We start from the raw sequence: 26,175 nt of genomic DNA, 5'->3' as shown, positions 1-26,175 counted from the left end.
TCATATGAGCGACGAAGTTCATTTTGTTGCCAACTTACTGTAGCTTTTTTGTGCTTTCTACATTCCACATTTTTACTAGTATGCTTTACACAGCTTTTTGAAAAAGTTTGTACTAGCTTGGATGTCTGTCTGTTCTCTGTGTTTTAGCTTCAAATTCAAAAGGATGTTGAATAAAATGTTTCGTCCTTCAATCGAATGCCAAAGAATATTGATTCCAAAATATTGCCATTAAGTCAAACATTACTACTAATTGATTTTGAGATATTTAACACTACTTCTGTGCAGATTTAATGCCATTTTGCTACATCATTCAAATGGCAAAATGGACGCGTTCGAGGGAATAACTTTTGAAGCAGCTGACGATTTTAAATTACCAGCACTACCATAGTGGGTGCGTGTTCTATCCGATGCATTTGTGACATGAAATGAATTTCAAAACTCTCTCTCATTTAATAAATCGCAAACGACAACCAATTGGACATTGATCACGAATGCCGGTGGAGGCTGGTATGTAGCTTACACTGCAAGAAAAACGACATTGGTTTAAAAAATAAACATTTCATTTTATTAATCGTGATCTGTTTTAATCAATAATTTTAAAATTATTCTACAATTGTACAAAAATTGCCCTAACAAAGGAAAAATACTCATTTTAAAAACATCTGGATTTAGCAATGGGCAGTACATAGAATCTGGACTTTATTAAAAGAAAAAAACAATATACTATTGTGCTATAGTCTAAGATTCACTTGAAAGATGGACGGTTCGTGGTCTGTGTTTTAAAACATCTGTCTTTTTTTTCATCAGCTATTTTTCATCGAGATTCTGCTCTAAAATATTCTTACATCTTATATAACTAGTCCTACTAATTAAATTTTATATTTTGGACGGAATGTTAATCTTCCCAATCTAATAACTATTCGAGTGTGGTTCACTGCATAAACCGAGGCACTTACCGGCGAAGGCGGTCATTTAACTGTTAATAATCCTACAATAAAAATGTTTTTTTTTTCATTATTTCCAATGACAGAAATTCAGAAAGTACGAATGAACTCGTAATTCGGCATCCATCCGAGGAACGACTCTGATCTATCGGTTCCAACGTCGCATCAGGATCCGGCCGAGTAGCAGTGTCACCCCGAGCAGGATGAAACCCACGCGCAGCGAGGCGGCCCCCGCCAGCCGGCACTTGAACGTATCGAAACGGCTCCGGTCGTCGTTCACGATGTTGATGAACTCGGCTTCGACCAGCTGGCCATCGAAGTACGTGATCGGGTCCTCGTACGGATACTCGAAGCCCTGCAGACACTCGCACTTGTAGCCGCCCAGTTCGTACTCACGGCCCTGAATCGGGACACACTGCAATAGGGATTTTGTTTTTTTTTAGCGGTTTGAAATTGATCGGCTTGAGGTCAATGTCCTGCGTCCGCGTTGCGTTGCGTTTGCAGATGCAAATTTTGCTTTCTGGTGAAATTGCGTCAAGGGGAGAGAACAAAGCGCGCCTTTTCATCGTTCAGAATGTACCATGGAAGTGCGTTTTGTGCACTACCCCGGGTGGAAGCGACACAAAGCGAAGGGGTGATCGTGGAATGTTTGAACGAATTGACCGTTTTGATTTGAAATTTCTTATTTTCCAATAGATCCTATAACATTTTAGTAGCTTCAAATCCATTAAACGACAACTTTACTCATCAGAATGCGTTAAAAATGAGCTTTATTTTGAATCGAAAAAGTTATCAATGGGAAATAGACAAAAGAAATTTTGTCACACACACACAAATGCAATCACGAATGTGGTCACGAGCGCGAGACTTTGCTCAATTATAGCACAAAGGACCTTCGGTCGAGATGGCTCTCGAACTGCATCCCAACGCAACGCACGATCAGCAACGGGAAGGAAGAGAAAAAAAAACAAATCTACTTACATATGAACTCTTCTCGTGGCATTTGTGGGTATTTTTGAATGCATTCGGTACGTAATAGTCATCCGGACACTGGTTGATATCCAGCTGTAGCATATTCATCGAAACTGCAACGACTCCCCTGTTTGTTTTTTATGTTCGGAATAGAATTGAATTAAAATCGAAAGGTGAGAAAAAGTGTCGACTAGGCAAATCACGGTCTGTCAACGACCCTTGGAGTGCCAATACTTACTTGAACTCGAGTTTCACCTTCAGGCTGTCCCAGCCGAAGAAGGGTGCCGCGTAGGTTATGAGCCACTTTTTGACGTAACCCTTACAGTGGAACTGGGGCGTTGTCCAGAAACCATGGTCCAGCGTGGCCGCATGATAGAAGTTCGGGAACCGTTCGTACTTTTGCAGGTGTTCGCCGGTTTCGTTGTGTCGAATACGCATCTTCATGTAGTTCTTCTCCAGCGAGTCAAAGTTTGCGGCCCACCGCTGTTTCAACAGTTTGAAGTACGGCAGCTCGGTGTAATCCTGGCCGGTTTTGTTGTTACGGGCTACATCTTCCATTTTAAATTTCCGTGTATTCTTCTGAGTTTTGTAGGCGTACGGGGCAAACAGCGTACGGTTCGGGAATTTGCTACGTTCCCAGTAGGTGGCGGCAGTCCAGATCTTTGAATTTCCCATCACCAGGGCCAGCGTTTCTCCCATCATTTGGTCCTCGGTCAGCGGTTTATCAGCCACCCTTTTGCCGGAGTACACTTCAAGTGGATCGGAAACCTGGAGGAAAGCGCTGATAAAGTTTGCCAAACGCAGTGCCATCTTGGCTTCGTTGACGAACTGCTTGTCCGCTCCGAAGCTCATATCTCCGTTCAGTGTCAGATCTTGCGGGTGGAAATTCTGGCACGTGTGCTCGTTAACTCCCAGCACAAAGTTCAACGCTTCATTGACGTTCATCTTTTCCGTGTGCACAGAAGTCGGTCCTTTGCTGAAGTTCTTGTACTCGTAGTAGTGGCTCAGGTACTTGTCACGAGTGTACTCCGGCAGCCGGTACCATTCGATCGGAATCTTCTGCATCCAGCCAACCTTCTTACAATCGAACCCGTTGTAGTACTGCTCGTCGGAAGCTCGTTCCAGGATTTCCCCTAGGTACGGTCGACGCACTACCGACGGAAGCCGATAGCCGGGCTTGCAGCGACACTGGTAGCCTCCCCGACGGAAACCCCAGCCGTCCAGGGGTTCACACTCGGTCGTATCCTTCTTACACCGGGACGTATCCGCAAACTTGTTCTTACCCTTGTTGCCTTCACCTTTCGGGCACTGGTTAATGTCGATACGCTCGAAGTCCATCTCGACCACCGACACGCCGGTGTACCTGGGGAAAGTGGGGGAACGTTAGTGCATTCTAAAATGATAAAATTTAGAAAACCAGACAAATTCAATTTACTTTAGAAAACTTGCATTTTTTTAATTCACGTTTCCGCAGAGTTGCCAATGTTCCAGATTTATCTGATATATCAGCTGTTTTTTCAAAGAAGGACGAATTTAACATTGACAGCAAATTGATAAAAAACATCGATGCATGTTTTGACTTGGTTTCAATTCCTATTTAGAAACTAGGCTAACAGAGGTATTTTTGCCGCCTTTAAGATTGATTTTTGTAAAAATATCCACCAAATGTTATAATATCTTTGGAAAACCCTTCCGCAATAGGTACTTTAATGTGATTAGCTTCAAACTACACTGATAAAAATTTGCACGATCGATTTATATGTAAAAAGCACTTCAATTTAATGTGCTTTTTCATTTCAAAACATAACCAAAGCGATATGTTTTAAGATTTCATGTGCAAATTCATTAAGATGCAAGATTACATTATTTTTTCATTTAGCTTTTAGGTTTCGGAAACACCAATGATGGAATCACCAGTCGGAGATTCTTTTCAGAACCGGAAATTAGTGCTGAGATAATCCCGTAAAAAAATAAACCATTCTTTTCATCAACAATTGATTCACAATTAGATCTATGGGTTACAATACATTTTATTGTATCTAGACAAACATTTTTTCATTTCCAACGATTCAATTAATTGTATCTACGATTCACAATTGAATTTATTGTACACGTGTTTTTTTTAAACAATATGCAAATTGTACATCTAATTGTTTTCCAAGAAAACATGTTAGAGAAAATTTCATGGTTCGAATTTTTACGATACTTAACAACCTATACATTCTATTGCGAAAAGCATGTTCACAATTAATTGAATATTGTACAACAATACATTTAAATATTTTTCAATTGTCAACGCAAAATTGTGGAAGGTTTTGTAACAACAAATCGTATTGTTTTTCTACAATATTTTTTAGTCGGGATAGGTGTTGATATTATTCTGAACTATCGTTTTAAGATAATATTTGAGACTTTAGCTAATGGTTATAAAATTAACACAATACGTATAACTATGTTCATGGTATCCGATGACCCCAACCGTGCACAACATTTTAATTCACAGTGCTATTGTTGTCGAACATACTCTTTCTTCGATAGGATAATTGTCAGAAGAGGTGGTTGAAGCTAGAAACAAATGTCACAAGCCGTATAGGTAGAACTTCTCGAGGAAGTTTTCAAGGCAGACATGCAAAATGGTTTTCTGATTTTCTCAGAAATGGTGACGAATATAAAAAACCCAACTGACAATCTCTTAGAAAATTATTTTAGTCTTTTTACTGAAGAAAGAATTGAACAGCTGAAAATGCCGTCTTTCAAATTGTTCATTGAATATCTCGCCTTCAAAAGCAGGGATCAAAAATCTATCCTGACAATGCCTAGATAATTTAATTTAGATGCGATTAGTGCATAAAAACATATATATTGTCGCGATGAAAATGAAGTGTAATGTCGGCGCCATTTTAGTTCTCTGGTAACGTAACGAAACATGAGAGAAATAAAATCGGCTCAAAGAGGCTGCCAAACAAGCGGCAGCTTTCTTGGATTTTATGTGATGTAGTCAAACTTGTAACCGAAAATATCAAAACTTTCTTGGCCACCCGGCCACATCGAGAGTCATTTTGCACATTTGCGAGAGAGCATGAAGAGAAATGTAATACGCACAGCGAGCCACGTGGTTTTACGCGACCTACTGGCCTCAGCCCTTAAGGTGAAATGTAGCGGAATGCGAAAATCGCGTTTTTGATCAATTATTCAAAAACTAGACCGATTTTCGAAAAACCAAAAACACTTAAGTTTTCGAAATCAAATTTATCATAACTAAGTATTCTTAGAATTTTTAAATTTTGCTTTGCCGAGCCGTAATTGGTTTTTGAAATGTATAAACGGTCACTGTTCCGTCCCACGGGGATGATTTTTGAACTGAAAAGTAGTATTTGTAGCAGAATTTCACAAAGAATCTGAAAATGCAACTCAAAGTTATAAAATTTTAGCGAAAACAACCAAAAATTGTTAAAGTTTTCATAAACTTTTCTGCATTTTTTTATTGCTTGCGCGCTGCTGTTTCGTGTTGAGGTGGTGTGAGAAATGCACGGTGGGCACGGTGGCATTATATCGTGAGCAAAAAATAGATATAAAATAATGACGCAAATTTATGCAGCATTGGGTTTTGTGTTGAAATAAAAACGACTTGCATACAATAAAATGAGTATTGTAAGAAATCGTTTATTTTCTAAGTAGCTGTCATTTATACAAACAATGTGATAAACATTGAGGGCCAGCTTCGAGCCAGTCAGCATGGAAAACTTATAGGAATTCATTGGTTTTTCAATTATTATGAATACAATGAATCAACGCTTGATTTTGCTTTCAAAATCGATTGAATAATAAGGAACTACGAAATAACTTTATATTCAATTTCGTGCCCCAAATATGTGCTTGAGAAAAGATTCACTAAATATTTTAACTGCATGGTATGATGAACTATTAGTTATAATTGGAATGTATTCCAATAATGTAATCTAAGAAATTATTAAACTATTGATGATTTCTGGCTGTTTGGTCTTCGGTTCGTTATCGTTGAAACAGACATTTCTAGACTCATCATGCTATACAATTCCGAAAGTCGCTTCCGAAAAAAAATTAATGGTGAATACTTTTACGTAAATTCTATCTCATCGGCGGGAAGGGCCTGGTGAACGACTGGCAAAGATATCGAAAATACTTGAATGTTATCTTGTCTTCAACTGTTCTTTTGAAGGAGAATCGATGCTTGCTACTAAAATCAGGCATATACATGGTTAGCAAGTTAGTCAATACATATACATTTAACCTCATGTTAATCATTCATAATTACTCATGATTTATAACTCTAGTGTAAGAGTAATCACTAACAATGATGATTGAATCAGCATATATTCAAAGTGTGAAGAATTCTAAAATCCATTACGTCCCGTCTTTTTTACAAGCCAATATAACGAGAGGTAAACCCACTGCGCTCAATCATTGAAAAAAGTTCTTGTTTCTATGTGGCCGTTTTTCTTGGTACGCTTTGTGCGACGGTTCGTTCAACTGAAGCGGATAAAATTTTGCGCGCATTTTATGACGCTACATTTCACCTTAAGGGAATATCATAACGAACATAAATTAGAGTTGTGCGAAACAGCTTAAATTAGTGAACAGCTCCGAACCGACCAGTTCACCAAAGTGAGTCGATTCGATATATCAGCTATGCATCGTTTGTCTTTCATATGCATGGTAAATTTCTACCACTGATTTTATTTAGGAGTAATGGGGTAAGGGAAAAGCCCACTGGAGCTGAGACTCTAACATTCTCCTTCTCCAACAGGCATAAAAAATTCTCATCTTTTGTATCAATAGATTACATACATCCAAATGATACATAACAATCATCTTGTCTTATCTTATCATTATCCTAATCTAAACCTTAAACGCTAATGCTAGTCATGTATATTAATAGCGCTACTGTAATAGTAGAATTAATAAATTTAGTAGGAAAAGAATCTAATAAATAGGTTTTTGACAGTATTGCGCGATAAATGAAGATCGAACTCGTTCCGTTGAATAAACGGCACATACTGGAGACTGGTTCTTTGAAATCGTAGTTAGTTCTAGCGCGAGAAACTCGGAGAAAAGGATTGAATTTCAAATTACGACGATGGATGTCACAATTCAGCAGTTGTAGGAGATCTGCGCAATCATCATCATTTGCACAGATAACATTGCAACGAGAACTAATTTGTCTTCATTTGATGTGATAACAGTCCACTAAATTGTATTATAAATTTATTAGAATTTTCATATTAGATAATAAATTCGAATCGAAAATATTATGCCACATTTTTGGCTCTCTACAAAAATAGTGTTAATATTGGGTAACTTCTTCATATAAAAAGAAAATGTTGTTCTACGCGAAGTAAAGGCTCAACATTGGATCTCTTTCTGCCAGATTTGTTGAACAAAAAAAATGGCGCTTGGTTCAATGATCCCTTTCAAAATCAGTAAACAAAGGTCCTGTGTTGGCCTCCCGTTGAACGATTAATTGGAAGTTGATTGGACCAACGAAAGACCACCGTTGAACGATTTTTCTAAAAGGGTGTGTAGTTCAACAAACCAAAGATAAACTCAAGATAGAGTGGTCTGCGATTTCTCATGTTCCATTTAAATAGGACCCCTTTTGAAACAAAACAACAAGCGTCTGATTGCTACACGAATCGTAACTATGACAATGCTTGTTTATGCTTGAAAAAATATAAACAATATGAACGATATTAAGCTATTTTCAGCCATGCAATGATTCTGTACACTAAGAATCGGCTGCAAAGTCTGTTGAAACAGAAAGGTAAAATTCCACAAAAGTAATGTAATGCCAGGACTTTGCTTTTTATTAAGCTATTTTGCCAGTAACTCTTAAAATAAGAAAGTAAAAATTATAACAATTATAGCTTAGAATTTCTCTAGTTGATAATCGTCTCATCCCACGAAGCATTAAATACCATTGAAGTCAGAAATAATTATGTGCAAAATGTAAACATATGTTTGCTTCCTTTCTAATTTGTATTGTTTCCATGGCATTTTGTCGGAGGTAGTCGACACTTATTAGGGCATATTCAGTAGTGTTCTGGTTCTAGATGCATAATTTATGTCAGTTACAAAATTTAAATCTGGATTTTATAACAAGAAAAACTGGCAGCCCCAGCAATGTTTTACTTGTGTTTCAAATATATAAAAAATAGAACGGCATCGTAGACCAGTTTTAAATTTGTCAGAAGAACTGGTCAAAGAAATAAAACTAGAACGGCTTGCTGGGGATACGTTTGTTCCAGTTTCTGTTCTATTATAGATCTTCCATACAGAACTTCTAGCTGCTGAATATGCTCTCAAACATCAATAAAATTACATTATTACTGAACCTACTGGTTCACGATTACTGACCCAACATTTTTCAATGGATCGTATGAGACATTGTAATCTTGAGTTTATCTTTGCAACAAACGCTCAACGCCCAAGATCTAATCGCTTCCTCAGTGGAAAGGTATTCTAAATTCTCGGTTGATTTTTCATTAGGGCGTATAAGCAAGTGACAGTTTCTCTTTAATCATTCTCTCGTTCGATTATTGTGATGTGATTAAAAAGATTTTCGTTGATATCACTATTCTGTTTGAAAGTCGAAAGTTTCTGGTATCATTTCATGCAAAGAGTTGAGTGATAAACGTGGAAACCGCTTGGTAATTAATAGAAGAGAAAGTAAACAAAGAGAAACTGTCACTTGCTTATACGCCCTTTTGAAAAATTAACCGAGAATTGTAGTTTTATCGCACATGATTCGACCGACGACACGACCAGGCACTTCGAAGAAAAATCAGCATTAAAACTGTTCGCTAACGATTCACCGTCAGTTACCACAAATCTAGCGACCCCCTGTAAATGATAAAAATAATCTTCTCGAGCAACACTGTTTAAGTTGCTATGGACTAGTTACCAAGGAACCCCAAAACAAATAAACATGTTTTGAAAGCGGTGGAATAGTTCTATTAGTGTTAAACTTTGCCCAAATTAAGCAGAAATGCATTTAAATGGACTCGATTTTCGGAATTTAATCGAAACTATGGATGAAACCAACGAACGAGGGCAATGATCTGCTTCCAGCGATTCATCCGTAAACTTCAACTGCTAGCTTTTCTGGGCAGTAGGATTCGGTGTAATATGCCGGTGTCAAAATTGTTTTGTGTCGGTTGATTGCGCAGCAGTGGAAACAGTATTTCACTTTGTTGGCCACTATTCGAGGATTAGCTCGTTGTCGGTCATTTCCATGTCTTCCTTCTCACACAACGGTTCCAAGTCAAGACCTGAATTTTGAACTTGGCTTTATAAAAGACATAACTCATACTCCTCAATTTTTATATTCCGCTCGAGTCAGGTAAATCCATTAAAATGTTCCGTAATATAATAACCGATCTGAAATTTATTTTGTTTACATTCATCTTGCCTTCGATATGCAGTAACCAAGGTTATGGTGACTGTTATTCAAAATCAATAAATATATAAACTTGTGCTGCCAGTTTAAAAAAATTCACTAGCGTTTTCGATTTGACATTTCCAGTTACTGAGGGGTAGTTAAATTTACGATACAGTTTTGATAGACGAGTGGCAGGTCGTGTCGTCGATTCGACCGTCTCTATTTTTATCAGTGTAAAACCGGCCGAATGTAAAACACACATGGCGAATTTCTTACCGGGGAAAATTCCATTGCTCCGGTTTTCGTTCAAATAACGGTTCCCTTCGTTTGTGTTAGTTTTATAAATGGTTCGCAATTCTTCAAGTTCAAATCCGTGATCGTCCATTTAATTCTTTAATATTTCTCGGTGTTTTCGGTCCGCGTTTCTTAATTTTGTGTATTTAAATTCGTAGCGTGATAGCTTGGAAATTAAAAAGAATTCCGATTGTGAAATAAACAACAAAATCGGATGTTTTCGGTTCCGCGAGTCGGTTGCTCGCGAAAGCTCGATTTTAAATCAATCCCCGCACCGATAATCAAAATGGCGTTGCAATGGAAATGGATGTTCGTTTTTGAGCAATGGTAGTGTGATGAAAAAAAAAAGAAATTATTCTGGCGTAATGTGATTTCATTCAAGTGGAATAAAATTTGGTTATTTCGAAGGAAAAAAAGGCGGGTGAGTAATGTCAGAGACATAACTGGATGTCGTGAATACGAAAAAACTGACACGCTCCCATCACTTTTCCGAATATCAGTTAGTTGATTGATTGTATGAATTGTGCAAGCTTTCCTCTTTTTCACTAATAGAATTTGAAGCGATACACCTACATTAAAGTACAGTTTAGTTACATTAAACAGCTACTATTCTACAACTATATATTCCAAACTTGAAACAATTCCTTTTTAATTTGCTAATATAGGAAGCTAGGTACGACAAATTTGTAGTTTATTTTTATTGAAGCTATGAAGTTCGAAGATATCTGATTCTTCTCGAAATTTCAGTACAGACAATTGCAATGGCCTGGTCTGAAATGTATCTACGATCTTCGGTATGCAAGAGTGATTCTAATAATAATAATAATAATGATAATAATAATAATAATAATAATAATAATGATAATAATAATAATAATAATAATAATGATAATACAGATTGATCTGTATATATGGCAACCCTGTTTCGCAAGGCATATTTTCACACGACCCCATACTAGTATAAAGATGTGTTCAACATCATCATTTTCGCTTTCGCATTGCCGTTCGTAATTGAATGTGTTAGTGACGGTACAAATCTGCTTTTCTACCTGTCTTCGGAGCCATCGTTCTGACGGTGTCTCGTACGTACAGAGTAGCTGCTTTAACTTAAATGACGCTATTTCTCACATCACATTTCCTTTTATACGTGCTAGTGGTAGCACGGTAAGACGTCCCATTTGTTAGAATTCCTTTCCTATACGCAGAACGGGAAACAGTGAAACGATATAAAAGAGAGAGTTAGCAGAGCGGCAGCCAGTAATACTGAATGGGTCGTCGAGCTGTGGAGGAACAATTAAGGGCAAGGCAAAGTCCCGCTCAAACCGTGCTGGTCTGAAGTGCCCAGTTGGCGGCAGAATCCATCGTTTGCCTCGGAAGGGGAACTACGCCGAGCGTGTCGGTGCCGGTGCACCGGTCTATCTGGCGGCAGTGATGGAGTACTTGGTTGCCGAAGTGTTGGAGTTGACCGGTAACGCTGCCCATGACAACGAAAACGAAAATCATCCCTCGCCATCTGCAGCTGGCCATCCGTTGGAAACCCCGTCCTTTTCAGGATGACCACATCACTGTGATAAAGAAATATTTAGAATTGCTTTAAGTTTAGCCAGTTCTGATACGCCTGGAAAGTAGAATGCGCAAATCAAGTGGAAACATTTGTTCTAACAATTTTTGTTTTCGGCCGCATACTAAAGTACTCGCGACAAAAATACATATTGATCTGTGGCAACTCTGTTTCGCACGGCATATTTGTAAACTAGTATAAAGATGTGTTCAAAATCATCACTTTCGCTTTCGCATTGCCGTTCGTAATTGAATGTGTTAGTGACGGTGCAAATTATTTTAACTCCCATCTTGATGAATCTTTTGGTAGGAAATATTGAGATCTGAGATGGTTCTCGTGTGTGTCTTGTTTCGGTAATGGGCCTTGCTGGACTTTTTGGCTGCCTTTTTCGGTGGCATTGTGCTGACGGTGTCTCGTGCATTCATATCGGGAAACAATGAGACGACAGGTCCTCGATGTTGCTGTCGTGTGTCTTGTTTCGGGAAGAGTTGCTCAGCAAATGATAGGAAAAGTGAACCATTCAACTTTTATATGGATGCTCTTGTATAGATACAGACATCTCGCGTTCTGATTGGCTGGTGCTGTCATGGGTTAAATCAAACAGGTTTTTCAATAGTGTACTATTGAAAAACTTCAATATTGTTGTAATACACGTTCAAGTTGAATATTTTCGATTCTATTGGTAGTTAGATTATATAAATCCTTCTACAGATCACTGAGCTATGAGCTTTCAAAATACGAGAAAGGCAAACGCGCCATATGAATTATCCTCTTTGATACTCGTTTATACCAAACATTTCAGAAAAGTTTAATTGTGAACTATTTAAGAATATGTCACACAACTGAAAGTTTTATCATAAAATTGTGATCATATTTCCGATGGCATGTAGCAAGAATTATGTTGATTCATTAGATATAACATATTCACGATCAAAAACTTATCACTCTCTCAGAGGGTAAATTTTGAAAAGGCGCCCCATAGTAAAGTAAGTCGTATTCACGACAAAAAAAGGTTTTCTGCGTGTTGCATAAGTGTTTGTGATCAAAGCATCCATGGCCAAATCGATATGGGGGAGTCGTGGTTTAGTTTTTGAAACGGTTAGGATAAAATTGAAAAACATTCTGCGATTTTTACCATATTTACAAAAATACATGCAGTTTGGAACCCGCAGCAAGATTGCACAACAAAGTACGGCAGGTTAGTTACTGAGAAATTCGTTTAAGTGTTCATAGAGATGGAAGAGAATAACTCAGTTTTGTTGAAACCGTTTAACCTGTTAATTCTCCTACCGAAAAGTTCACGTAAACTGAAATACATTAACATTTGAGAAAGGTATAAATTGTAATAGAAAGTTCATCCAACCGTTTTGATCAGATGCGAAAAAAATTCTAAATTCTCGGTTGATTTTTCCAAAGACCGTAATAGCCTGTCCGCACTACACCGGGACGACCGGGACGGGATCGTCCGGGACGTTTTTTTTCCTCATCGGCGATGACTGAGCTGCCGGCGTGTGCATGTATTGGAATCCCGGACCGGGATAAAATCCATTTGCTTGCCGCCGATATTCCTCACCGAGTTTTTCGCACCATGCCGACAGCCCACACAGAAAGAGAGTGAATTGAGAGAGCAAGAGCGAAAGGAAGGCCGAAATGAATCCAAATCGTTTCATTGATATTTCTTAGCTTAATTGATTGATTGTTTTAGTTAATCATCAAGAGTCCTTACAATCGAGTAATGTCATTATAATTAGCCATTACATTACATTTTAGGATGGTGATTTTTTAATTGTTGCTACTTATTACATATTGAACTACACTACAGATCCTCGTCTATGGTCCCCTATTGATTATGTTATCATTGAATTAAATAGAAATGTTCATGGTTCATTGTACATCTATTCGAAAAACTATTTTAAATAGAATAAATAAATGGTAGTTCAGTCTTATTATTATTGAAAGGTTTGGTCTGAAGGAACTAGGCTTATTTTAATTTACAGCAGCGCCGCTTTTACGTAATAATGGGCTCGGGAGCAACATATATTTGTGTGCTTATTACTAAGACCGTGGACACGTGCCCCACTGTCTCTCTTATTATTGTTATTATTAGAGATTGGAATTAATATGAAACAACGCAAGAAACAAGTACGATGTTTTACTTTAATTCGAATCCACTGCCATACATTATTAATAAAGCTATAAAGTGATAATGTGACGAAACTTCTTTACAAGCACAGTTACTTGTTGTATCTGAGATGTTTTAATAAATGTACTTATAGAGACAATGGGTATTTTTAACAATGGAGACGTCTACTAAACATGAGGATTTAATTTAACCATATATTATGATTTTAAATTTTTTATTTTAATAAATGTTTATTGTTTGATTTATGAATAGAAGCTCTAGACTTAAGTAAAAAGTGGTGCGTGACAAACGAAGATTTTTACCCGCGAAGAACAGGATTTGGAGGCAGCCAACGGGTAGATTTAGTTCATTCCACTAACTAGCGTCTTGACTCGTACTATGGCAGCAGTTTTGGTATTTCAGGTAGCCTTAAAAAAACTGTTACATCCGGCAACTCTAGGAAGCCAGAAATACTTCTAGATTAGTATGCGGTGCAAACGGCTGTTTGAAATCGATTTATTTTCCCAATATTTCTCTGTATTCAGATGACAATGATTTTGCAGGTTTGAGTACAATTGTTTAATGGTTCGCTTCTTAATTAACCAACCTTGAAGAAGGATAAGGTCCAGACTATGTCAATTTTCAACATTTAGTACTATTATTAAATTTTCTTTCACTTATTCAAATCAAATTGGATACAGTGGTTCCCCAACCGCCGCTAATAAGAATTAAAACTGATACATTGATGAAAGTTGTAATAAGCAGACCAAAATACTAGTATCTGCTTCTGTTACATCTGTTGATTATATATAAAAATTTCGATTTGCAGTGACTTTAACAGCGAAATATCACAAGACATGAACAACACGATTGACACTCCTTATAACTACGACGACGCTGACGATAAAAACCCTTACAATAGTTCAATTAATGGAAGCGGAAACAGCGGCGACGATAAAAACTCCTACAATACTTCAATCAATGATAAGAAAATATCACCATTGATACCAACATTATCACCAATATGAACACGCCTACAAGTGAAGTCGTTAAAACAGCATTCAATACCATCAACAACAATTTTATGGAAATAATCAATCCCAGCGACATAACATCCTACTTAAACTATAATCATATAATATATGGAAGCCCCCCGAAAGCTTTTTCCATCTTCAAATAAATAAGTACACGTTTCTTCTTGTCTATAAGTTGTTTATTTATTCATTTTGCCATGGTACTGCTCCAGCCTCAGAATTGAAGTAATTCTTATAGATTTCTCGCACTTGGAAAGCAGATTTTGACGAATTTCCACCTCGTTTAGATAACTGTGCGAGCTCTAAATGATGCTGATGTGATGGCCCTTCTCCACTGTGCACATCTTGCATGCCATCATCAGGGCTGGCAATAATCAACTCAGTACTTCATCATCACCGAGTTCAGCTCACCTGCAAATCGGTTTCAAAAGCATCACTAAACGAGTTGAGTAACTGGGTAACCATTCGTATAGAGAAAACATCTTCTCAACATCGTAGTGTCAAGCAATCAGCAGATGAGCGCTGACTGCTCATCAAATATTAGAACCCACTGAGAGACGATTTGTGAGTTGTGATTTGATGTGTTTGTACATCAACACATTGAATCAGATTCTTATGAAACTGTCTCGCTTGTATTCCCCACCCACCAGAGTTGCCATGGGCGGCCAATGTTCGAATCGATGCCATTTCAATCCATTTCTCAAGACATGTTCTCGCATGCTGGAGAACGCATTCGTTTCAGTAGCCAGTTGTGTTTAGCTCGAAACATGAAATTCAATCGTTTATGGTATACATCACACTACGGTTCGACATTTTTTTCGCACATTAACGCTTGTGTTCGTTTTGAGTACCAGCAAAAACAAAACCGAAAATCTGGGTTGTGTTGGCAGCTCTGTGGTTTAAGAATACACTCACCGGTGTAGCTCGGTACAGTGATGCCAAACTCAGTACTCACCTTTTAAAACTAGGAATGAGAGTTAAATGCTATGAAATCAAAACTGAGAACCATCAATACCATCATAATTTGATGTCAGCGGTGCTCTGTATAGGTGAGTGTGTTTGTTTAAATCAGCGATGATTTTCATCTTTACCATCATTTTTCGGATTGCATCGTAAATCATGTGGTGAGCTGATGAATAGAAAAAATCAAATCTTATGAGCGAGTTTTTGCCACCCTTGGCCATCATACTTACGAATAAAATTGTGCAGTGTGCATGTGGCAAGCTCGATTTTATCTGCATATTCAGGGTCCAACTCGATTCGTCGATTGAAAATTCTAAACTTCTGTGTTAGGATACCAAAAGCATTTTCAGATGTTCTCCTGGCGCGACTCAACCGATAGTTGAAAATCCGTTTTTGATTGTTCAGATCTTGTCCTGAATATGGTCTCATAAGATATGTTTTCAACGGGAACGCCTCGTCTCCAACAAGGTGCCTGTATCAGTTCCAGGTAAGATAGAATCTGATGGCACTGACAGATTGTTGTTTTCTGGTGCATGTCCTAAATTAGAATTTGCGAGAATCCCGCCATCACTATCTCTTCCTTTGGCCCCAACGTCAACTGCCAAAAAGTTGCATTTTGCGTCTACTAAAGCTAACAACACTATTGAGAATCTACCTTTATAGTTATAAAATTCTGTACCACTATTAGGAGGCTTTTTGATAAAAATGTGCTTCCCATCGAGAGCACCCAAGCAATTTGGAAAGTTCCACCGTTCGAAAAATTGTTTCGCTGTATCTTTCCATATTTGTTCAGTAGGCTGTGGTATAGCTTCTTTTAAAAGTTTATCAACTATTATTGTACAGGTCTCATGAACCATTTCATGAACTGTAGTCTTCCCAGGCGATAACTGAATGATATAGTTGTCATTGAGTCCTAAATTAAGCGTAAATGCAATGTGTTGGGGGGGGGGGGGGGGGGGGTTGTTGGGGGGTAATCGCCAGTCGAAATTTGGAGTCTTCCTTTTTTAGATAAACTTCTAGTTTGCGTAGAAGTAATTCAAAGCAGTGTTGCGACATCCTGAAGTATTCGTGGAATTTTTATCCATCGGCTACTAACTCTTTGAAAAGTGTAGTAAATTCTCCCTCCGTTTCACGTTTCGTCCAAGCTTCATGAACCCACTTCTTTTTTTTAGCAGAGGGAGTTTGATCCTCATCTTCCTCTTCGTTTTCAAATGCAATAGCCATCATCATAACTTCGTCATCAGTGAAGTTCTCCATTTTCTACTAACTAAATATTATTTATCACTTTACGTTAACACTTAACGCTCGTCACTGTAAGTTTTTACGTCGTCCCTCATGAAATATATCGTATATTAACGCTTCTGATACTTGTTTCCAACTACTTTTATTACACCTAACTCGGGCAATAAATACTTGTTGGTAGGTATTCAAACGTTATTGAAAATATAAATATATAGGTACACAGATTCGCTAATTGATAGGTAACAAAATTGTGAACGTGGTATAGTGTTCATTTGATAAACATAATTGATTTTATGTGTATATAGAGAAGGGCCCATCGAGTCGAAAATCCGCATGTAGAGCATGTAAAGGACTGACCCAACTACTTGTACACAAAATAATTTAAAGCAACAAATTTTACAATGAACAATCCACACTCCAAATTCTTAACTTATTAGAGCGGTTGGTGGAATGAACTAAATCGCCTTTAAAGAAAAAAAATCCTTTTATTTTCACTATATTCAGACCAATTTGATTTGAATAAGTGAAAGAAAATTTAATAATAGTACTAAATGTTGAAAATTGACATAGTTTGGACCTTATCCTTCTTCAAGGTTGGTTAATTAAGAAGCGAACCATTAAACAATTGTACTCAAACCTGCAAAATCATTGTCATCTGAATACAGAGAAATATTGGGAAAATAAATCGATTTCAAACAGCCGTTTGCACCGCATACTAATCTAGAAGTATTTCTGGCTTCCTAGAGTTGCCGGATGTAACAGTTTTTTTTAAGGCTACCTGAAATACCAAAACTGCTGCCATAGTACGAGTCAAGACGCTAGTTAGTGGAATGAACTAAATCTACCCGTTGGCTGTCTCCAAATCCTGTCCTTCGCGGGTAAAAATCTTCGTTTGTCACGCACCACTTTTTACTTAAGTCTAGAGCTTCTATTCATAAATCAAACAATAAACATTTATTAAAATAAAAAATTTAAAATTATAATATATGGTTAAATTAAATCCTCATGTTTAGTAGACGTCTCCATTGTTAAAAATACCCATTGTCTCTATAAGTACATTTATTAAAACATCTCAGATACAACAAGTAACTGTGCTTGTAAAGAAGTTTCGTCACATTATCACTTTATAGCTTTATTAATAATGTATGGCAGTGGATTCGAATTAAAGTAAAACATCGTACTTGTTTCTTGCGTTGTTTCATATTAATTCCAATCTCTAATAATAACAATAATAAGAGAGACAGTGGGGCACGTGTCCACGGTCTTAGTAATAAGCACACAAATATATGTTGCTCCCGAGCCCATTATTACGTAAAAGCGGCGCTGCTGTAAATTAAAATAAGCCTAGTTCCTTCAGACCAAACCTTTCAATAATAATAAGACTGAACTACCATTTATTTATTCTATTTAAAATAGTTTTTCGAATAGATGTACAATGAACCATGAACATTTCTATTTAATTCAATGATAACATAATCAATAGGGGACCATAGACGAGGATCTGTAGTGTAATTCAATATGTAATAAGTAGCAACAATTAAAAAATCACCATCCTAAAATGTAATGTAATGGCTAATTATAATGACATTACTCGATTGTAAGGACTCTTGATGATTAACTAATGGCGTTTTCGTTTTTAATTTACACTACACCGGTGCAGTGCTACACTGAGGCATGAATAAACGAACAAAAATGACGAAAACATAAGCAGTAACCATTGACTACAATAAACGATTCCATTGCGCAGAGCTACACCAAACTTTTGATGAGTGCTACACCAGTGGTATCGGTGCAGAAAAAGTGTAGCACTGGTGTAGTGCAATTGGTAAAAACGAACGGTTTCAGTGCAGCTTTCGCTACACCAGTGTAGTGCAATTTAAAAACGAAAACGACATAAATCAATCAATCAATTAAGCTAAGAAATATCAATGAAACGATTTGGATTCATTTCGGCCTTCCTTTCGCTCTTGCTCTCTCAATTCACTCTCTTTCTGTGTGGGCTGTCGGCATGGTGCGAAAAACTCGGTGAGGAATATCGGCGGCAAGCAAATGGATTTTATCCCGGTCCGGGATTCCAATACATGCACACGCCGGCAGCTCAGTCATCGCCGATGAGGAAAAAAAACGTCCCGGATAGTCCCGGAGTGAGTTTTGTCGTTAAAATTAACAAATTTCCTCTGGTTTCAGATTTATCATTAGCAAACAAAAGTTTCGTCGGATTAAATTCGAACAAGTAGAGTAACGGTGTCCCACATTCATGCCTTATATGAAAACCATTAGAATAAGATTTACTTTTTCTGTTTGATGCATTAGCTCAAAGATTTTGTCACAATTCGTCGATTGGAAGTCAAGAAGAATTATGGTAATAAAATTGAGGCAGAATTTCAAATCAAAAAGCCGATTAAAAGCCAACTACTTACCTCGGATATTCAATGTGCCGGAACTGGGTGTGTCGCGGGTAGATATCGGCAATCGGGACAACTGCCGCCACCAGCCACCGGTTCGAGCGGCCACAGTCGAAGTAGGGTCGAGTGAACTTAACCGGACCGGGATCTTCGTCGGCCCCCGGTGGTCCGTGGAAGGTAAACGTTTCGTTCGTATTGTTTGCGTATCGGATCTCAACCTGGTAGGTGGTTTTGGTGTCGTGCCTATTCTGTACTATATCGGGCAACCAAGCCTTGTACCATTCGTTGATTTTGTAGTAATCGGTGGAGTAATCGTGTGAAATGGAGTCCGGCGAGAAGGCTCCCAAGTCTCGCACGTCAAACGTGTTCATGGTGGAAATTTTGTGCAGATGAATCGGATCGTTGAAATCGTCCAGCCGGTGAGCTCGCGGAGCAAATCGGGGGAATGTTTTGTTGAAGAAGCCTCGGTAGGACGACGAGAAGGATGTGTTGGGTGAAAAGTACACTGCCGAAGCGTTGATCGATGGATTGGCGGACACATCCGCTACGGAGGACAAAAAGTAGTACATCATACCCGGATCGTACGTATCGTTGATGGCCGGTCGAATGAATCGGCTCTGCAGAATGTAGCTCCAGAAGAAACCACGGGTTAGCGCCATGTTGTGCAGCAACAGCAGTGCCGTTCGATTCGGGAAGATTGGATTCTGGTCGAATTCTTTGATGTCCGGCAGATGGGACACGGTGTCATCCGGCAGGAACAGATCGGCAACGTGCAGAATCGGACAATTGTCAGCGGTAGCACGGTCAAATTTGACTTTGACCTCGTCGAAGGCATCCCTCGGTTGCCATTCGTACTGAGCTAACACACCCACCGCGACCAGAAATGCCACCAGTGCGCAGCAACGCCACAAAATTGCCATTATTAAACACCGCAAGCACGTCGCACCGAGCCGCAACTATCAAATCGTTTATGTTTGATCAGGAATTAAGTGGAAAAATTTAACATTTTTCACTAAAAAACACTTGTTTCACTCAAAGGGGTTTGGCCCGACTACGCCCGAAATGAATATGGCAGACAGAATGATGTTTACTTGTTAATCACCGTCAGCCAGACGACGGTGGCTTTCGTGCAGTCCTCAGTCATTAACGAGCACCAACAACCATCAGTGAATGTGTTCATTCATGCTTTTCTAACACTGCACCACAACACAGAGACAAATTGAACCGTTCGAGAGATCTACGACGTCGTGTTTTTTTACGGACAAAAAAAAATTACTCATTCACTTGATGAAATACCCGAATTTTGGCGTCAATTGCCTCCAATTCTCACCGAAAGACACCCGCGCCTTTGCGCTGGAACAGGTAATCAATCGTTCGTGCACTTTTTGTTTATGTTTTGGTTTGACGTTTCAATCAACAACCGCACGAAACTACCTGATGCCTGCCTGCAGGTTCGAGCGTTCGGCGTGTGAATCATTCCTTCAATACTAAATAACAATGCGGTGGGATGCCTTCACACACCAACGAATCAAGTAGCCAAGTGACTGCCTCTACGTGCCGGAAGGGTACGTGTCCTGTGTTATCAACCCAATTGTCAAAACAACTGAAATCATTCGAATGTCACCCTTCAGTACAGTGATTGCATTGAGAACTACGAAATCAATCATTCAAATTGAGAAATGAAAATCGATTGGTTAGACGGTAAATAGGATCACGTACCGTAGCACGGTTGTGATCAAATTTTCCAGCTTGAAGAATGAACTCTATTAGGTTTTTTACCGTCACTGCTAACCTCAATCGGATGAACACATTTTGACAGTTCAGCAGTACTGTTTGTAAACAGAAATTTCTTTTGTTTGTTTATTGACAAATTGGATCAGTCCATTTACGGTCCGTATCACCTAAATAAAGTTTTAAAACATTTGTTCACGATTGAATACGTTTCGTTTTTGTTATTTATTAAATAAAAAAGACTAGTTGCAAAGTGTAAAGATGATTGTTTTAGATGTGCTCTTAGATTTTTGTTTAAGCTTGTTTGTAAACAGTACCGCTAAACTGTCAAGGATGAATACTTGTTCATTTGTGTCGTCACGATAAAAAACCTAATATCGAACAGTCATTGCTAGCCGCATGGTGGTTCATGCATGCATGAACTCCATTTCATGGGGGGTATGAAAACGGTGTTGGCTGTCAATTTGAATTTGACTCTTCGACGTTGGTTTTCGAGCAACCGTTGCCTGCGAACTGACAGCATGGGGTGGTGACATTGGGATTCTGATCAGCATTCAAGTTTCCCGGAAATGTGATAATCCTGGTGCTGTGTGTTGATGCAACCATGCTGTAAATCTTCCAAATTTGTGGTGTGTTTACTTATAGCGTTTTTGTTTTCAATGGTGAGTCATTGAGGGCAGAAAAGAATGGCTTTATAAAAAAAAAAACATTTCACCAAACAATTTATCTTCTCATGAAATCGTAGCAATTGTGCATTAGTTTGTTATAAAAATTTAACAAATCATGAAAAATTACTCTTCTCCCATGGAAGTAGTTTATGATCGGACTAATTTCATTAGAGGATATTACATTGTCGATCCTGTAGAATCATGTAATATTGTGACAGATAGTTCAAAAGATTACTAGAAATGCAAAAAAGCAAACATTGATATACAAGCACTACTCAAACTTTTTACCTGATTTTATGCAAATATTCCAATTTCTATTCGGGAGATGAATTTTCAATCTAGATTATGGAACTAAATGTTAGATCTGAACTTCGAACCTGAATTTTGGTACTGACTTCTGAACCAAATTTTAATTCCTGAACTCTGTTTCAGAATTTGAATTCTAAATTCAGTTTCAGAATTCATTTCCAGAGCTCAGAACCTGCATGCCACGTCGGAACTAAGCTCAAAATTTTGATTCTGGAACTGAATCTAGTTTCTTCATTCAGGTTTGCAGTTTAAAATTCAATTCTAGAACTAAATTCGGATCCTGAAAATGAGTTCATTTCATTACAATTCTAGATTCCGAACATGAGTTTTGCAACTGAATTCTGAGTCTGAGCCAGATCTCCAGTTGATTCTGGTGTAGATGAATAAATTATGACAAAAAGTACTCAACAGTTGTAAACATTGGACAATTTCCGCAAATCGGTTCTTTTTAGAAATATTAAAATATTCCCAAAGGATTATGCGACAGTGTTCCTCTACTGAGTATGGAAATCCACCAATTGTTTTATTTTTTACTCCCATTTGTTCGGTAGAATATGTTTGTCGTTAGTCTAACTTTAATTCAGATCAGTGATTCCCAAAGTGGTCCCTACAGTTCACCACTGGGCGCTAGCTCATTTTTAGTGGGTATTGAGATGTATATGGAAGATTTCTTGTTCGACAAAAATAGTCTGAGGGAAGACCAGAGTAAATGAATCTTTAATAAAGCTTGCTTCATTTAGAATTGGAACAAATTTTTGCTCATATTGTGGCGCTCCTGGTGGACGGATTTGGAAGTTTTTGGCGCCCACGTGTCGGGAATTTTGTCAGCTTCACGTATGAGTTTTGACATTCCGCAAATCGACTGTACTTTGTTAACAATCAGCATGGAAGCCGAAAGAAGGCAAAAAAATGTGCACAGTTATTTGGAAAATCCATTGTGGTCTGCATCTCTAGGCTAGCTAAACAGCTGAAATTGTCCAGAAATACCGTATGGTGCGTTATCAAACGGTATAAGGAAACATTGACGACGATTCGGAAGCCTCAAGCCAATCGTCGGAGTGGACCTGTCGACCGGAAACTGCGTGGTGAGATTTTGAAGACGATTAAGAGGATTCCTAATCTGTCGGGCCGTGATTTGGCCAGAAAATTCGGTGCTGCCCATAGTACCGTGAGGAGAACTCGACTCCGGGAAGGAATCATGCCGTAACGAGCTAGCAAACAGCCAAATCGGACCATAAAACAGAATAGTGTGGTCAAAATTCGGCCAGGTGCTGACCAAGTTAGACGGGTGTCTTCTGATGGACGATGAACCCTATATCAAGGCTGACTTCGGGCAAATCCCAGGTCAATTAAATATTTTTTGCCGACAAATTTGCAAGAAAATTTATGATTTGGCAGAGCATTTGCAGCTGTTGCAAAAAATAAAAAACGAAAGTTTTCGTTACAAATAAGACAATGACATCGGATCTATACCAAAAAGAGTGTCTCCAAAAACCGTTTTTGCCGTTCATTCGATCCCACGACCATCCCGTAATGTTTTGGTAAGATTTGGCAAGCTGTCATTACACCAAAGTCGTTCAAGAATGGTATGCAGAGAAAGGGGTCCAGTTTGTTCCGAAAAACCTTAACCCACCCAACTGCTCTCAGTTCCGCCCTATTGAGAAATACAGGGCAATCATGAAGAGGAGACTCAAGGCAAAGGGAAAGGTTGTCAAAGACATCAACCAGATGACGACCTGGTGGAATAAGACGGTGTTGACGCGTTGACGAAGAACCACGTCCAGGACGGCCATCAAGGAATTGATGCTCGAGAATCGACGATTAACAGTCAGAGACCTTACTGAGATCGTTGGAATATCGGAAGGATCAGTAAAAACCATTTTGAAAGATCATTTTGGCCTAAGAAAAGTGAAGGCACCAATCTCGTTCCGCAACCACCATATTCGCATGATTTAGCTCCGTGTGACTTCTGGCTATTCATCAAACTCAAACGACCACTCCGGGGAAACCGTTTTGTGTCAAACTAAGACATCAAATGTGAATCATTACGCGCATTGAAGGCTATTCCGGCAATTGATTTTAACTATTGTTTCGAGGATTGAAAAACAAACGTTGATACAAGTGTATTGGCCGGTGTGGATTACTTTAAGGGGGACGAAATAAATTTGGAAGAATAAATATAGAATTTTGGAGTGAATTTTAGGGTTATAACGGGTGTTTTTTAGGTTTGTTTTTTATTTTTTTAAATAGGGATCACTCTATTGTTTAAAAGTTGTTTTGACGGTGTAGAGTGACGTCTCTACTCAGTATTGTTCGGCAAATCATCCTGATAAGGTTAACTGCAAAACAACGCTTCCAAATCGTGGAAATTTATTTTCCAAATTAGTGTTCAGTCAAAACAGTTTATAGCACAAAGTTTTCTCCGTATAAGTTTCGAGAGTACCGAAAATAGTGATGGAAAACTCCAAAATGGTACCTTCGTCGAATTATCGGAGACTTTTCGACCGATTTTCACAAGTTTAAATTTAAAACAAAAATCTTATGATGCCATAGAATACCAAGGAATGTAAACCGGACTCGAATACCGGTTCCGGGATTATAAGATGAAGATTATTGAAAAATTTTAACCATCTTTTAGCGAAACTGTGCTAACACTTTTCTAATATGTAAGTGTTTTGAGTTGATGGAAAAACGAATCGGCTTTAGCTATCTCGGTTCCCGCTTTCCGATTCCGGAAGTGTCGATAATTGTCAAAAACTTCTGAAAAAAAAAACCTATTTTAATTCACCTAGTGGTGTAATGATGCCTTTCTCATATAAATCATACTATCATATATAATACTGTGATATTCTTCAAAATAATTTTCTTCGATTCTTAAAAGAATAACCGAAATCGGTTTGTTTGACCGCCTACTGATAAAAACTATCAATTGGAAAAGATTTCAGGTCGATTTAGAATTTTTTTTAAGGTTTTCCCCATTTTCAGTGATGGTATACAATTTTTAACCCACTTTACCCTATATTTCCGGATCCGGAAGTCGGATCCGCATGAAATTCAGAAATTACGTATGGGACCACAGGACCTTTCATTTGAATTTCAAGTGCAAATCGGTTGCGGCATCTATGAGGAAGTTAGAACACATATTTTCTTTTTTTTGCACATTTTATCCCATAACTCCAGAACCGGAAGTCGGATCCAAATTATATTCAGGAATTTTTTATGGGACCTCAAGACCTTTCATTTGAATCTAAGTTTGTGAAAATCGATTCAGCCATCTCTGAGAAAAGTTAGTGCACTTATTTTCACAATTTTTTGCACATTTTACCCTATAATTCCGGAACCGGAAGTCGGATCCAAATAATATTCAGGAATTTTGTATGGGACTACAAGACCTTTCATTTGAATCTAAGTTTGTGAAAATCGGTTCAGCCATTTCCGAGACAAGTTTGTGCAAAAAAACGTTACATACATACATACGCACATACACACACAGACATTTTGCGTACTCGACGAATTGAGTCGAATGGTATATGACACTTGGCCCTCCGGGCCTCGGTTCAAAAGTCGGTTTTCATAGTGATTGCATAACCTTTCTATATGAGAAAGGCAAAACGGAACTCATTTCGATTTCTTAGTATGGCCGGTGCTCGCAAAATCGAAACCAAATTAAAGGTCCCAAGGTTGCTAGGAAATTGTTAATGTCCGGTTCCGGAATAATGGCATAGTTTTCATTTGTAACGACGATGGAAAACACGTGAAAAATCCTTCAAACTGATCCAGTGTGTAGGTCTGATTAGTTTGTGGGCATACACATACTGTCATGTATCTTACTGATAATGAGGGAGGCTTCGTTACATCACGAAGTGGAATAATTACTAAACCCAACAGATTGCTTTGGTTGCACTTCACTGAACTGGATGCATTCATATCTTACTGGTTGTGAAATGACGATGTAAATAGGGAATACCAGCATACCAGCACCGTTCACTGTTAGTTCTGGTGTACCTCGAGGAAGTCATTTAGGACTGTTTATATTTTAACTTTATCTCAATCATCTAAATGTTTCGAACTATCGTTTGCCTAAAAAAAAATGCTCGCCGGTAAGAAATTTTGCACGAGTGAAGAGGTTATCGCTGAAACTGAGGCATATTTTGAGGGAGAAGAAAAATCGTTTTACAAAAGTGGTATTGAAATGTTCGACCGTCGATTTCGTTGCTCTTGGTAAAGATTACGTTGATGAATAATGTTAATTTTGAACCCAAAAAACATTGTGTTCTCTTTACTGGACCCGACACTACACAAGGTTTAAGAAAATCGGAGTGGGACTGAGAAGTTCCCACTCCGATTTTCTTAAACCTTGTGTAGTCAAAAATTTTCATAAAATTTTTAAAAACTTTTTTTTACAATTATAGAGGTTTCAACCTTAAGGTCATTCGCGTCTTCGGACCAGAAAAGTTTTCTGATCCTGATGGGGTTGAGAATCGAACCCAGGTGGGCTGCGTGAAAGGCATCG

The 26,175-nt window shown here is 38.2% G+C and overlaps 1 protein-coding gene across 1 annotated transcript; it reads right to left on the bottom strand.

Annotated features, from left to right (window-relative positions):
* Nucleotides 1–542: 542 nt before the first annotated feature.
* LOC131431196 (uncharacterized) lies at nucleotides 543–20,408 on the bottom strand. The gene is made up of 4 exons (XM_058596769.1): nucleotides 18,970–20,408; nucleotides 2,155–3,279; nucleotides 1,926–2,043; nucleotides 543–1,359 (listed from the first exon to the last, which is right to left on the bottom strand). The coding sequence occupies exons 1-4, from the start codon at nucleotides 19,872–19,874 to the stop codon at nucleotides 1,090–1,092; spliced, it is 2,418 nt and encodes an 805-aa protein (XP_058452752.1). The 5' UTR covers nucleotides 19,875–20,408; the 3' UTR covers nucleotides 543–1,089.
* Between the last annotated feature and the right edge of the window lie 5,767 nt (nucleotides 20,409–26,175).

The sequence above is a fragment of the Malaya genurostris genome, chromosome 1 (genome assembly GCF_030247185.1).
Source record: "Malaya genurostris strain Urasoe2022 chromosome 1, Malgen_1.1, whole genome shotgun sequence".
In the NCBI taxonomy this organism is placed as follows: Eukaryota; Metazoa; Arthropoda; class Insecta; order Diptera; family Culicidae; genus Malaya; species Malaya genurostris.
The sequence above is the reverse complement of the archived record's forward strand: the minus strand, read 5'-3'. Positions and strand labels throughout refer to the sequence as shown.